General features: G+C 42.0%; 2 protein-coding genes and 2 long non-coding RNA genes across 7 annotated transcripts; 1 reads left to right on the forward strand and 3 right to left on the reverse strand.

Annotated features, from left to right (window-relative positions):
* Positions 1-627: 627 nt before the first annotated feature.
* On the reverse strand, positions 628-3,845 carry LOC130189107 (uncharacterized). Of its 4 annotated transcripts, none has more exons than XR_008830714.1 (4): positions 2,563-3,171; positions 1,724-2,451; positions 1,515-1,612; positions 628-825 (listed from the first exon to the last, which is right to left on the reverse strand). It is a non-coding gene; the product is annotated as an uncharacterized LOC130189107 (long non-coding RNA). The 4 variants fall into 4 exon arrangements; XR_008830708.1 differs by lacking the exon at positions 628-825 and adding an exon at positions 3,707-3,845 and having other exon boundaries at positions 858-1,612; positions 2,563-2,697; XR_008830710.1 differs by lacking the exon at positions 628-825 and adding an exon at positions 858-1,011.
* Positions 3,846-4,101: 256 nt separating this feature from the next.
* LOC130189120 (uncharacterized) lies at positions 4,102-5,976 on the reverse strand. The gene is made up of 2 exons (XR_008830715.1): positions 5,031-5,976; positions 4,102-4,413 (listed from the first exon to the last, which is right to left on the reverse strand). It is a non-coding gene; the product is annotated as an uncharacterized LOC130189120 (long non-coding RNA).
* Positions 5,977-7,102: 1,126 nt separating this feature from the next.
* Positions 7,103-11,166, reverse strand: hus1 (HUS1 checkpoint clamp component; the record flags this gene model as incomplete). The annotated part of the gene is made up of 5 exons (XM_056406510.1): positions 7,103-7,713; positions 8,057-8,191; positions 9,170-9,269; positions 9,418-9,472; positions 11,000-11,166. Coding segments are annotated over 5 exons (540 nt in total), but the record flags the coding sequence as incomplete, so codon positions are not given.
* A 2,464-nt stretch (positions 11,167-13,630) lies between these two features.
* On the forward strand, positions 13,631-14,403 carry LOC130191711 (sodium-dependent dopamine transporter-like). Its single transcript, XM_056411376.1, has 3 exons — positions 13,631-13,757; positions 13,959-14,093; positions 14,195-14,403. The coding sequence occupies exons 1-3, from the start codon at positions 13,631-13,633 to the stop codon at positions 14,401-14,403; spliced, it is 471 nt and encodes a 156-aa protein (XP_056267351.1).
* The last annotated feature ends 1,150 nt before the right edge of the window (positions 14,404-15,553 follow it).

Raw genomic sequence — 15,553 nt, forward strand, 5'->3', positions numbered from 1 at the left:
AGGCAGGTTTTTTTTCCTCGAATGGCTGCCTTGGCATTGCCCCGACGCTGTATGGGCCATGGTGGGTAAAGGAGGTTAATGCACTCCGGCTGTGAGAGCTGTTCCCCAGCTCTATCCCGCGCCCTGTGATTGTGTTATTACTCGATAGAATTGTCAGTGGAGTTGTTGCCGGTCAAGGCAACGGAGCCAAGTCTGTGGAGGGAGGTTAACTTGACACATAAATTGCTATCTTCCAAGATGAATGGAGCTCGCCAGTGAGCAGACGAGGAGAGCAGTGACCTGACGTTGCTTCTGACAGACTGCGTACTTCCCCCGTCATCTTTCTCCCTTCCTTTGTCTGCACGGTGCCAGTTGATGCTTCCTCTAATGTCTCACTGAAGCTGCCAAAAATTCAATAGTAGTGCTGTCCTGTCTTGTATACAATTGTTATGTTTGTTTGTGTGTGTGTGTGTGTGTGTGTGTGTGCGTGCAAACACATCAATGTAATTCACGGTTTTCAACTGGCTCTTCACTTGGGCAATTCTCATGGACATTTACTCTATTAAATAAAAATTCCGTATCTGAGTGTTTATTGATTTGTTTGCGAGAGCAATTTCCAAGATAGGAAAAAGGTAGAAAGGGGCAGGGGTGATATCCTACAGTTTCTAATAAAACATGCAAGTTTAGTTATGGTTGTTATGCACCAAATGACTATGTTGCAGTGTGCACAGATTTGACACCATGCAGGCTTGTGTTTGTCGAATTATAGGATGGGGAGAGGAGGATTGACTGGTCTTTTAGATCACTGTGATGACAAGACCTTTAGATGATGCCACAGCTTCAAATCTGTCCGCAGTTTGCCGGAGGGAAAGAGTAAGTAAGTAAGTCAGTAATTTATTTTCCGTAGGTACCTACATAACGTGTACATACTGACAGACATTAACAACAAAAATGTACGAATGGAGGACCGTCCAAAGACCGAGGTCTGTAGGCTCCTCTGAGATGAGGAGTTGGACGGCCCCGCCCAGAACCCTTTAACCCAGAACAGGAAAAAGAAAACAAAAAAGAAAGAAACATAGTAAAAATAATAATAAAGGCAAATGTGAACTACTGATAACTTAGAAAAAATAATAATATCAAGAACATCAAGGTATGTATATACAATTAAATTTAAATATCTTTCCTCTATTGTACTGTGCCGCCAGGCTGTATATCAATAATAATAACTTTTAAAGTGAAGTGAGATGGCGTTTAAGGCGGGAACCAAATGCCTTGGTGGTGGATGCTGATTTGACCTCGTCCGGAATTTGGCTCCAGAGCTTTGGACCTCTACGGATGAAGCTTTTAAATACAATGTCGACTGTATGTTTATTAATATGTATGCCACCACGCAGGCGCGTGTTGTGGTTGTAGACATGTGTGTTCCTTGTGAACATACGTAACAGATTGTGGGGCAGATTATTGTTCATAAATCTGTACATAAAAATTCCTGTCTGACACAAATGTAGATCGTTAAGAGGGTGTTGGCAATCCACCTCTGGTCCTGCACAGGGAGGGTCTTTCTCATCTCCGACGGCAACCAGAATGAAGCTGCAGCCCCAGCAGCGGCTAGCTGAACTCCTCCAGGCTCACCCTGTTTGGAAGACGACAACAAATGATAATTACGTCTTTGCAAAAATAAAGGCAACACAAAATATGACTTATAATAAAGCAAGACCAATACAGTAAGCTGCATAGTACTCACATCATCTTCTGGGCTGCTGGGTGTCCTCACAGAGGATATGAAAGGAGGAGGAGGAGAAGGGCTGGGGGTCCTCCTAGCCACTAAATGTGGCTTTAGTGAGGCCGACTTTGTCCCACCAAAGCGTGATTTACAAAACTGAAAGAAGAATCAGAGTGAATTTGAAGATGCAACACATTCAAAATAATTCATTCTAAACTTTTGGGATTTTGAAATTTCCCCACAGTGGGACTAATATAGGAATACCTACCTACCTATTCTATATTCTATTTTATTCTATTCTAATATCAACACAATTGAACCGCTCATTGGCTCGGGGTCAAGGAGCAAGCGACTCAGACTCCTCCACCACCTTAAAGGGGGAGGAGGAGAAAATAAGAACCCGTGCACGTTTTTTGAGATTCGTCATCCACCGGAGATGTGGATCAACGTGAAGTTCGGCCAACTCCACCCGAGTCCCGCCAGCTCAACCCGGACACAAGGCTACAGTATGTTGACGGGAATCGTACATACTGGTGGCCCTCGGGGGCCGCTGCCTCTCTTAAGGATACTACAGAGGTACCAGTCCTGTATTCCTGCGAGTTCTAGGGTACCCATCCAACACAGACACTCCGGAGACCATCACGTCCAGTCCCGGCCCCTCCTGCAGGGAGGGTCTTTCTCATCTCCGACGGCAACCAGAATGAAGCTGCAGCCCCAGCAGCGGCTAGCTGAACTCCTCCAGGCTCACCCTGTTTGGAAGACGACAACAAATGATAATTACGTCTTTGCAAAAATAAAGGCATCACAAAATATGACTTATAATAAAGCAAGACCAATACAGTAAGCTGCATAGTACTCACATCATCTTCTGGGCTGCTGGGTGTCCTCACAGAGGATATGAAAGGAGGAGGAGGAGAAGGGCTGGGGGTCCTCCTAGCCACTAAATGTGGCTTTAGTGAGGCCGACTTTATCCCACCAAAGCGTGATTTACAAAACTGAAAGAAGAATCAGAGTGAATTTGAAGATGCAACACATTCAAAATAATTCATTCTAAACTTTTGGGATTTTGAAATTTCCCCACAGTGGGACTAATATAGGAATACCTACCTACCTATTCTATATTCTATTTTATTCTATTCTAATATCAACACAATTGAACCGCTCATTGGCTCGGGGTCAAGGAGCAAGCGACTCAGACTCCTCCACCACCTTAAAGGGGGAGGAGGAGAAAATAAGAACCCTTGCACGTTTTTTGAGATTCGTCATCCACCGGAGATGTGGATCAACGTGAAGTTCGGCCAACTCCACCCGAGTCCCGCCAGCTCAACCCGGACACAAGGCTACAGTATGTTGACGGGAATCGTACATACTGGTGGCCCTCGGGGGCCGCTGCCTCTCTTAAGGATACTACAGAGGTACCAGTCCTGTATTCCTGCGAGTTCTAGGGTACCCAACAATACATAGGACGTGTTAAATTGCTTTCAACTGTACAGCATGCTACATTTAAATACAGCTCACATGTTTATGAATCAGTATCAATAATCCAACCGTATCCAATATTATATCGAACTTTGAAATGAGGCAGTCTGCGTGATACAGACTTATTTTATAGTTATTGTATTGCTAATACGTCTGAACCAGTAAAGACACTCAGGTTCAGACTCACGAAGTGGATAGCTAAAAAGTAAAGTGTACAAGATAATACAAGCTAGCTAAATTGTATTAGCTCTTAAACTTTACTGAAGCATAATTGATCGTCTGTAAATTGTTCACTTCATATATTTGTTTAATACAGTAAAGACAATAAGGATTAAACAACTATATGAAGTGAAGTATTCACAGAATAGAGAAAATATGCTTAAGTAAAGTTTAAGAGCTAATGCAATCTAGCTAGCTTGTAATATCTTTTAAACCGTACTTTAGCGAGCTACTTGGTGCGTGTTTAACTTGGACTCGAGGTGAAAACACACGTACAACTAGCTAATAAGCAGTTTGAGTTCTTACCCTATTGTTCACTGGGTGCTTGTTGAGTTGCTTTTCGTCCAGAGAAAACTCCGTGTTCACTGGTGAGAGGCGGTTGAGTGAGTGAGACTCTCTGAACGGAACATCCATGTTCTGGAGGAACTCCGAACCTTCCATTTGACCACGCCCCTTGCTGTGACCACGCCCCTTGCTGTGACGTCGCCCCTTGCTGTGACCACGCCCCTTGCTGTGACGTCGCCCCTTGCTGTGACCACGCCCCTTGCTGTGACCACGCCCCTTGCTGTGACGTCACCTGACCGGGTCACGTAATTTGAATGAGATATGTTTATTATTATCACCTGTTATTAAACTGGTAAATGTTTGTAATATTGTATCATGCATGGATTGTAACATTCATGTCAATCACAACCACAGCGCTGTGTATACATTTTTTTTAATGTAAAAAAATACACCTTCAGTGTCAGAAATATGTCCAGAAAACATGAACGAGTACATCGTTCCTCCTGTCGGCAAACTTAAAATTAAACAGCAAGCATCTGTACACTAAAATATTTCCAGATATAGTCAAGATATTTTATATTTTCATTTCATCTCCACATTGGACTCGTCCAATGCATTATAATGAATACAACATGTAGCGACCCTGGGCCAGGAGCGCTACGAGACATTGTCTCGCTTATTGCCGTTTATTCGGGGACAGTCGAGGCGACTGTGGGCCGTAGCCTCCGCTAAACAGGGAACACCGTGAGACATTATACTCCAGAGTAACACAAACAACAACATCCCCCTTCACTCGCTCAGCCAATCACAAGACACTTGATATACAATAAATATTCTCACTTTTTGATTCAACTTGACTCAAAGGCATTACTGTTATTACTGTTAACTATTGATACTGTTGATATGAATAAAATGGAGAAACGGCCAGCAACGTGCAGGATAATTATTCCCAATTTTATTCAAATTAACTCAAACAACTGTTATCTTTACTGATTGTGTACCAGAACAGAAGGTAATTGATGTATCATTATCCATAGATGTAGGTGCAAGGGAACACAATGTGACTGAAATATAAGGGGGAAACTGGGAATTTAATGAATTAATGTCATTATTATAATTTGTATAACACTGCGGGTGCTTATTTCAAAATTTAATGAAGAAATTACCAACACTGAAAAGGCACCGATAACAACATAATCAAAATCATAATCAGAAACTTTTTATTGCCATGTATATTTATATATACAAGGAATGTGTCATGGTGTCATAAAGAACCATATTGAAAATATCTGCAAGGTACATTTGCGTTTTTACTTTGCAACAAACAAAGCTGCATAGTACTCACAGCATCTTCTGCAATGCCATAGTTCCCAGTAGGGCTGCTGGGTGTCCTCACAGAGGACATACCAGGGGGTGAAGGAGGAGCAGGGCTGCTGGGTGTCCTCACTTTTGGGTCAGGATCAGTTGAAACAACTGTTGGTGTGGCGGGTCCAGCTGGTTTCAGACAGTCTGACTCGTCCACAGGTATTGTGTGGAGACCACCTCACGGTGTCACTCAGAGACAATCTGACATTTGATTTCCAAATTAAAGCACGACATAAAGAAAATAATATCAATAATTTTCCAATATTTGACATTTCTTTAAAGCAGATCATTACAAGTCTTAACAAAAATGACACTGCATTGTTGTTATTGGTGGCCTCTGCTATGTCCATGATTATTTTCAACAGATATTACTGCACAGATTGTCAGGAAATTAAAGTTAAAGTCGGCTAAAAATAAATATTGGTCATATTTTTCCAATATTTGAATTTTCTTTACAAGTCTTGAAAAAAACGAGACTACATTCTAGTTATTATTGACCTTGGCTATGCCCATGATTATTTTAATGAGCTATTACTGTACAGATTGTCAGGAAATTAAAGTTAAAGTTAGATACAAATAAATATTATTAATATGTTTCCAATGAGAATGTTTCAAAAAGCTCTGCACCGCTCCGCCACTGCTTTAGCGTACCAGCCACAAGCTCTTCTTTAACAAAACTCAAGATGTCCCGAGAAGTTAAAGTGAAAGAAGTGTTTCCGGAAAGATATTATGTCACAGTAGAAGTCAGACTATGCCACAGTCCTGACATCTCACTGGCTGACTGAAGTGTTTCTAGCCAAAAGGGAAAGATTATAATCAAACAATAATAGAGCTCAAGCCATCCCTCTTAGAGCAAGGGAAACATAAGTGTTTGTAGAAATGGCAATAAACAAACAATATTAATTTACTTTGTCATATTATTGATCAAATTTATGTGATAATTAGTCTTTTTATTTCAGGATTTATATTTGTATTAAAAATGTTTAAAGTAATTTCTGTCCCACAAACTTGGAGATGAAGGCAACATCGAGCACATATACAACGCAATGTGGAGACACAAGTACACTCGATGTGTATTAGGATCATTTTATCTCTGTCTCCTGTGTTAATTATAAAGTTAATATGAAAACATTTCAGTTATAAAGTTGTATTAAACATATATTAAATGCGTTAAATAATAATAATAATAATTCGGACTTCTATAGCGCTTTATCTAAATACCCAAAGACGCTTTACAGGGAACAAGAGAACAGACAGAACAAACAAAAGGATAACAGACAAGACGAACAAACAGGAACAGAAACGTAAAGAAAGGAAAAACAAACTGGGGAAGCTGTATGAGTCATATCAGGGTAAGGGATTAGCAGGTGAAAGCAATTTGGAAGAGGTGTGTTTTGAGGGCTTGCTTAAATAAAGGTAGGGTGGGAGCCTGATGGATGTGGATGGGGAGAGCGTTCCAGAGGGGGGGGTGCAGCTGCTGAGAAGGCGCGGTCACCCCAGGTCCGGCGCTTGGTCCTGATGATCTTCAGAGTGTTTGTGCCGGCGGACCTGAGGCAACGGGTTGGAGCGTGGAGGGGGAGGAGGTCTGAAAGATATGGAGGGGCCATGTTGCTTAGGGCTTTGTAGGTGATCAGTAGAAGCTTGAAGTCTATCCTGTACTTGACCGGGAGCCAGTGGAGGTGGTGTAGGACCGGGGTGATGTGTTCATAGCGTCTGGTGGAGGTGAGCAGACGGGCGGCAGAGTTCTGGACACATTGAAGTTTATTGATGACTTTGTTGGGGGAGCCGTAGAGGATGCTGTTGCAGTAATCAAGTCTTGATGTTATGAGGGCGTGGATGAGGATTTCAATGGTGGCAGGGGACAGGGAGGGCCGGAGTCGTGCGATAAAGGTTAAAGGCTTGTCGAGTGCATACCTGCAAACTCCTGAGGGGTGAAAAAGGTGACAAGGTAACTGAAATGACGTTAGTTAACAGGACGTTAGCCTAGTCCGTACTTGGTGGACTGGGAGTCCATATAAAAGAGAAAAACAAATGAAATGAATGAACATTAAATCCAATTAATTGAAATTGTATTTATTGGAAGAAACACCAAACATAAGAGCAAACTAAAAGCCAAAAGGTGGTACGCTATGTGGGCAAATGTTTGGTTTTCAAGAAGGAAACTTAAATCAAAATATTATTCATTCTTAAACATGTTTAATACCAAGAACATAATAATCTTAACTCAATTGCAAACAACGAAAATGTCAGGTTTCCATTTCATCTTAACCATCCAAATCCTCTTTGTTAAATGTGTATTTACCAGCTTGTCCTCACTCCTACCCCAGGTTAGTGTGGTAAAGTCTTCCTGAGGTCCACTATGAGAACCGGGACCAGCTTCAGTCTCATCCAAATGAAGGACAGACTACATGGTGAGTTTGGTCTCATGGGGTCCACTAGTAGATGGATTCTTTGCCACGAGAGGAAACACCTGAAACCGGTTCACATTCCTTTTCCCCGTAAGTCTCAGTGTGCAGACAGATGGCGTCTGGCGTGCGGTCAGAAGGCGTGCGGTCAGAAGGCGTGCGGCCAGCGCTCTGCCTACGCCACGGCAGGGATGAAATACTGCAGCGACACATCTTCATGCAGCAGAATCAGGTGGACAACCCTCTCATGGACGATGTCTGGGGGGCCAGATCAAAACAGGATTTAACCAGTGATGGAACATGCCGTCAGATACTTCAAGTCAAACAAACAAAACCATCTATTAATGTACATATCTCCCAGCTACAGCAAACTTCATTCTGGAGTTTCTTTAACTTGATAAAAGACATTTTAGATCTCATGGTAGAAATTTGGATCCTACAAAGAAATCTGAAGCTGCAGCCGGGATATACAAAAAAGATTTGTTCCATTCGGCTCATGTTAATCCAGTTCACTGATCATAAAACAAGATATTTCCCTTCTTATTTCAGTGCTGAGGTTATGATGACCATATGAATATAATTGGCTGGAGGAGGGGCTTACTACACATGGCCTTGCTGGGGTTGACCTGCTGTCCCATGAGGAACTGCTGCAGCTTCCTGATGTCCACCCGGGCCTGGACCATGGCCTCTGGGTCCCTGCTGTGAGAAGGACCACCATCCTGGGAGGCGTCATCCCCTGGAGGGAGGAGGGAGGAGGCAGGAGAGACAGAATGTGTCCTCATCCTTTCTGATAAGAGGTCCCTCTGCAACACCCCCATTGGGAACGTTGAGAGCTCCAAAATGTCCAATCAAACAGAATCTAAAACGCATCTGAGGTTATAAATTAAGTTCATCTATGCCGTCGTGTTGTTATCGTTAGAAAAACTTGTCGTTGATCTTTGAGTTCATGTCGATGTTTGTGCCGAATTTAAAAAATTGGACAAAAGGAAAACTAGATGCTTGAATACAAAACGACAATTGACAATGAGGACATTAATACCTCTTTGCCCATATTTCCTGTAAAAGCCGTTCTCATGGAGCATTGACAACAAACGGAGAGCAGACTGTCGCGCTCATAGCTAGCGCGAGCTGCAAACTAGCTTAAACGTGGTTATAATGTCTAATTTATAATTTTTTGACCTACTTTTATAAATGCAAGACTTGCAATCAACATTATGGTACTAATCTGAGTTGAGGCTGCTCTTGTCATCATCGGTCTCCACGTTTTCAGGGTGACCAGTCTCCCCATCGCAGGTGCCAGGGAGCGCCCGCCCGCTGATATGCTCCGCAGGGCTCAAGCAGACAGTTAAACACGGTGCATGCCTCCGCTTTCAAATGGATGGCATGCGTTGCCAGATGCTTCATTAAATTGGACTTGTAACCCCCTCTACACGCAATTATTTTGTTGCATTTGCTGCATGTTGCATATTGGCACCGGTTTTCAGTACCCAACCCTAGCCATTACTGAGGATTACTTTTGCAGGTATTTTTCATGAATCAGAGTGTTGGACCAAATAAAACACGTTGTGCATGAAGAGTCAGGGCGACGGTCACCTTCATCCTCAGGGAACCATGAATGCCAGACCCAACGTCAACAGGAAACCATCTGCAGTAAAGCCAGTGGGGTTCATGAACGTCTGCGACACACAAACAGCTGACAGGAAGCTCGTTTTACCCCACGGAGGGTTCCCCAGGTCCTTGAAGTGAGTGGTGACGGAAACCAGATCCGTCTCGATCTTCAGGTTCATCTCTCCAATCAGGTTGGCCTCTATAACCTGAGACACACAGAGAGATAGACAGACAGGCAGAAAGACAGACAGGCCGACAGAGACAAGCATTTCATTTTAAACTCATGTGGATCTGGGTTTTGCTTCAACGAACCAAATCTGGACTTGAGAGACGTTTGGAGGATTGTGATCCTACCAGGAAGTTGGAGAGGTTCTTCATTCTGTCAGCTTTGAGATGGTGGTGACGACTCCTGGAGACACAGGTAACAATCAGCTGCTCTTCGTCTTTCCACCAGGAACACACAGCGTCTCATTCATTCACACCTCCTAGAGTCACCTTTATTGTTGACCTGGGAGATCAGCTGATGCTCCAACCACAAACTAACCATTGTGAAGTCTGAAGAAGAGCTTTGATTAAACTCGTGAAAACAAACACAAACACAGTTTTCACAAACCAGTGCTGTGAATAATGAATATCTTCACACATTATTGTTTTAAAACATTGTTCAATCTTAAAATCTCTTGTTTTCAGTTTGAGTTATACTATTTGAGAAACTCAACAATGATATATCACATTATAATACATTTCATATTATACTATATCACATTATACTATATTATATCATGTTGTAATATACAATATTACATCAAATTATGCTATATTATATCATAGGATATTATATTATAATATATTGAATTATAATATATTTTATCACATTAAATTATAATATAACATTTTATAAAATATTATATTACATCATATTATAAAATGTTATATTATATCTAGGGCTGTGAAACGATTAAACATTGTAATCAGGTTAATCACAGATTTCTGTGGATTAATCATGATTAATCACATATTACCGATATTCTCGGTATATTTTTGTGAGAACATAAAGATTTATGACAAAAGACGGATATATACATGTAACGGATCCCCGTATATCAATCGGCGTGAGACTTTACTGCTGGTGAACTTCTTTATTTCCTTTCTTCCGTTGTATAATCATGAACCAAAACTCTTGAATTAAAACCTCCTTGTCACCACCGTAAGAGCGTTTGCCTCATACGGGTCCATTAAAACTATCAAACTTTAAATAAAATGCGCATCCGTCCGTAACATTTAGCCGTACCGTCAAGTTTGTATATTAACACAAAATAAAGGCGCGCTTCCTTCTAACATTTCAAAATAAAAGTCAAATTTAGCTCAGAGCGGAAGTAGATTAAAACATATACAAAATCATTAAATCAATACAATATAAAAAGGCATACATTAAAACCAATAAAGCAGATACAAAATAAGGCAATCAACACAAAACAATAAACCTTTTAAGGGGTTATTTACAATACATGTATACACAGGGTTGCACATAACTTGCTCACCAGTGTGCGCGCATCGCGGCTGAGCTCTACCACGGCGGGGGGTGCATAATATAATTCACTAATACTTCTCTCATAATAGGGAACTTTGCTATGTTTCGAAAAAGATCTGCAATGATTGACAAAGTAATCGATTAGAGCAACTATTGTAATAATTACTAATCAGCTGAGGACTGAATTCCCAGCAGAGGAACAACACTTGTGGACTCCGGAGTTCACGTCGTAAACCACATCTCGATCCATCTTCACAGAATATTAAGAAACTATTTCAGACCGTATTGTGAGCTCAACAGAAGACGGAGCGACTTGTCATAACAACTCAACCACATAACGCGAGTTTCCTGGCGGAAGTCTGGTGAGATCCCCGGTTGGCGCTAAAAGAAGCTCACGCGACTTACGGGTGAAACGGTTGAGACACGCGACGTCGAGGATTCTCCCGCGAAGCTTCATGTTGACTCGTGACGGTTCCTGTGGACTCGGAGGTCTCTGCGACGCGGACTTCTTCTGGCTGGGCTTCGGGCGGAGGGTTGTTCAAAGCACAATGCGTTTGTTTGGTCCGTCCGTGTCAGAGGTCCGATGGAAGCAGCAGCCAGCATCGTTTGTTTGGTCCGTCCGAGTCAGAGGTCCGACGGAAGCAGCAGCCAGCATCGTTCGTTTGGTCCGTCCGCGTCAGAGGTCCGACGGAAGCAGCAGCCAGCATCGTTTGTTTGGTCCGTCCGAGTCAGAGGTCCGACGGAAGCAGCAGCCAGCATCGTTTGTTTGGTCCGTCCGTGTCAGAGTTCCGACGGAAGCAGCAGCCAGCATCAACAGTTCCGGCGGATATTAACAAGCAGTCAGCAGAAAAAATACGAACATCATTTAATGTACCTCTTGGCTCTGGTCAAACAAACACAAGTGTTGATTCTAAAAATCGCCACTGCAACCAATTACAGAGGTCCCAATGATGAGGTGTAAGAAACTGGTATCTATTACATAGGAGTAATCATTTTAGTAACGGCTTAAAAAACTTTATTCGGGAAAACAAGTGAAAGGAAGGCTCATTGTCTGTCTTTAGAAATCTAAAAAAAGAGTTATTTTGCTGACGGTCATGCAGCCGGCGAGATTGACATGACCAGCAGTGTGGTCACATCTATGTGTGACGAAGACGAGGACTGTACTTGTTAGAGCCACAAGGCGGAGACAGACCACTAGAGCTCAATACTAAACAGGGATCCAACTAGCCCCATCAAACATGTCTTATTGCTCACCTCTACTATCTATTGGTATAGTAGCCTTCTTCATATGTGTGTGAGAGAGAGAGAGAGAGAGAGAGAGAGAGCATGTTAGAAACAGAAAGATGTTTAACACTCACTCAGGAGGTGCTGGATACCTTCTCTGAGGCCGTAATGGTTGAAGAATTGTCAGAGCCTCCTCGACAAGCTCGTGAGCTGCAGGCACACATCCTCACTCTAATTCCTATCTCCTCTCATTTCTTTACATCCTCAGTCTGATCCCCATCTCCTCTCCTTTCTTTACATTATCACTGTGATACCTATCTCCTCACCTTTCTTTACATCCTCACTCTGATCCCCATTTTAATACAAATAAATGTTAAAAACATACTGCTGTGTCCTGTAATATCTGACTTCCTGCAAGCAGTCAAAACTATTTTAATTTATTCGTAGCTGTGGTTCAAATGTTCACCTCTTGTGGGGATTATTTTATGCTTCAAACTGCGAAAATGTCACAATGTCGTTTGTATTAAGAGCCCTCCAACGAAGTATGCTTGACAGTAATCTGTCAGACAGAGAACACATGAAGCTTCATGCTTACATTTCCTGTTGAAACCCACTTTATTACTTAAAGTGGGATCTTTTTCAGGGACTTCTATCTTGCGGAGCCTCGCCATATGCTGCTCTCCTGAGGGGTTATGTGGGTTCTCTTTTTGTCCCTCTGGTGCTCCTCGGACCAGACGTATAGACTACGGGCCTTCTGAGGCCTTTATGTGGATTCTCCCGTTCCGTGCCCCTTGGAGCAAAATGCCCATTCTCTCCTTATCTGAACCAGAAGTATTCATCAGGATTACTTGAAGACTGCACTTTGAACGGACCAGGTTTAGTGCTTGATGCATCACAGCTGTCGCTGTCCCCTATATATCACAACAATGTGCTCCCACGTAGGCCCCGCCCCTCTACCTGACGGTGAGGCTGGATTGGCGGTTGGTCTCAAACACCAGAAAACAAGGACAGACAGATCACCAAACAAATTAGAAAACTTAAATCGTACAAACAAATTAGAAAACTCAAATCCTATCGTAGACAGGGCTACATTATTATTTATTCACATTATCATTATGATTATCTATCTTATCAAAATATATTATCAGAGCTACACATAGATAACATATTAGTCATAACATACCTAATTATCTACAGCTCTATACCAGGAGCTTTAGATGTATCTTGATGTAAAGGCATTGGTGCTTGTGGAACCCATAACATGTTCTGAAGATTAAAAGTTAAAAAATGTTCAGTAGTTAAGTTATGACTTTTTTGGACCAAGCTTCTGGAAGTTAATAATCGTCAAACATTTAAAACACAAAATGCTATTTGAGTTGTTAATGCAACATTCAGAATAAAAAAAATAAAAAATAATTCCAACTTGACAAGTTCACTCATTTACTTGTCTGTATGAAGTATTATTATCAATACTCTGTGTCAAAATACAGATGTTAAAATGAGCTAAATGGGGCTCACTTGGTGACCAAATGATAATAATAAAAAAAGAAAAAGACTGATGATAAACATTCATCTCTTAAATAAAATACATATAAATCGTTAACCCCTGCTGCTACATAAGCACCAATCTGATGAGTTTATGCAAACATCGTCCTCTTTGTCAGCCTCAGAGCTGCTGCAGTGTGTCTGCAAAGCTAATCATTAAGGATAATGAAACGAAAGGTTATGTCACCCTGAGTTACTTAAATCCCAGCCAACCTTTCCCTGGAGCTTGGGCCCAGTCGAGCTTCAGCGGCAACACGAGGAGCAGACATGGAGCAGCAGCTCAAAAGACCAACGTGGAGCAGACAGATAGAGTTCACCCTGGCCGGCATCGGCTGTGCCGTGGGTCTGGGCAATGTTTGGAGGTTCCCTTATCTCTGCTACAGGAGTGGAGGAGGTGAGGCACGTCATGACATCCTCAAACTGAACTACCAGACATGTCCAGTTGGAAGGAACATTGGTTTAAATTATCTCACCCGATCCAGGATGTGAGTAGTAAAAATACTCGTGGCTGAATGGTTTTCATAAAAGTTAAACATTAGAGGATATAAAACAGGGATATGTGTGTGACAGTTGACCTGCCATCACTTTCCTTCAGGTGCCTTTCTGGTGCCGTACCTGCTCATGCTGGTGGTGTTGGGGGTCCCTCTGCTCTACATGGAGCTGATTGTGGGTCAGTACACCAGGAAAGGGCCTGTCCACGCCCTGGCTACCGTCTGCCCACTCTTAAAAGGTGATCTGTGGCATTCATTTGATTTCCCCACTCGCTGAACGAGATACAAACTGACAAATTGACTTTTGGTTTTTTTTACAATATATTGTGTTTGTCCTCAGGAGTGGGCATTGCATCGGTGGCCATCTCCTTCATCATGTGCATCTACTACAATGTGGTCATCACCTGGGCCCTCTACTATCTCTTCAGCTCCTTCCAGGCGCCGCTGCCCTGGCAGAACTGCAACAACACCTGGAACACAGTCAACTGTACCAACCACGCCACCAACAGCAGCTACTCCTCCACAGCCAGCCAGGAGTTCTTCAAGTAGGCTCTCCCTGTGTGGGAGAATGTGTGATTGTGAAACCAGACTAGATAAGGATTACAAAAACCCTGGTAGCTAGGCTGCTCGCAAAACTCTAACTGGTGATTAGGCCAGAGTTGAACAAATTGTGTTGATATAAGACATAATTAGTTATGTGAGGCTAAGGTTAATTGATAATAGTCAAAGAGATGCTATCTGAAGGAAGTTTTACGGCACTTTGAAACCTAAACCTCATCATTTGTCCTAATACAAACAGTTTAATCGTCTGCAGCAGTGGTTTACTCTTTAACTTGTTTGGTGTTTTCTACACAGTAAATTCCCCAGTGTGACAAATTCAGTGTTTAAGTGAATTGATTCTGTCAGAGTCATTATAACTAGATCAAGAGTAAAACCCCAGTGATGACAGCGTTCACTGTTACACTGGAAAGCTCCGCCCCCCCCCCCCCCCTTCAAACTGTGTTTTTACGAGCGCTTTAATTCTGGAAAGACTGCAGTAAGTTTCTCAAAATCACTTTTTTATATCAAAATGTAAATAAACACTTGTAGTGTTATAACACTACAAGTGTTATTTACATTTGACACTCGGACTAGTGTTAATCAAATTAACACTTCTCAGTGTAGAATAATAACTTACCAGAGTTGCATTAACGCTGAAATGTTAACACTATGTTCAGTGTTACTTTAAAACTCTAAAATAAGGGGCCATATGTTCACTGGCTGAGTGTTAAAATATACTCTTAAGTGTTAAATTGACCCTCCCAATTTTACTGTGTATGGAATGAATGCCACAAGAAATCACAGGCAGTGGTGGGTCAGCAGAGATGTGCAAAATGGGCTCCAGAGATACAGCCTTCTTATCTGTACAGGAGCTTCGATGCAAGCACAATTTTGACTTGACTGACCACTGAAAATGTCCACCTTTAAAATGCAAATCGATATTGAAATGTTTCTTTGTTTAATCTGTAAAATCAGAATATCCCCCTTCAGGGCGCAATAACTCAACATCTAATTATGTGACTATTTGTATCCTCGTGCAAAAGAGAGAGGTTGCTGGCCACCAAATGTAAACTGGAATTTAACGGAAGATAAACAGCATCGTAAGATAAAGTGTGTTCAGTTTTGAGCCATAGTGTCAGATTTATGCAATTGTATTTTT

The sequence above is a fragment of the Pseudoliparis swirei genome, chromosome 3 (assembly GCF_029220125.1).
Source record: "Pseudoliparis swirei isolate HS2019 ecotype Mariana Trench chromosome 3, NWPU_hadal_v1, whole genome shotgun sequence".
Taxonomy (NCBI): domain Eukaryota; kingdom Metazoa; phylum Chordata; class Actinopteri; order Perciformes; family Liparidae; genus Pseudoliparis; species Pseudoliparis swirei.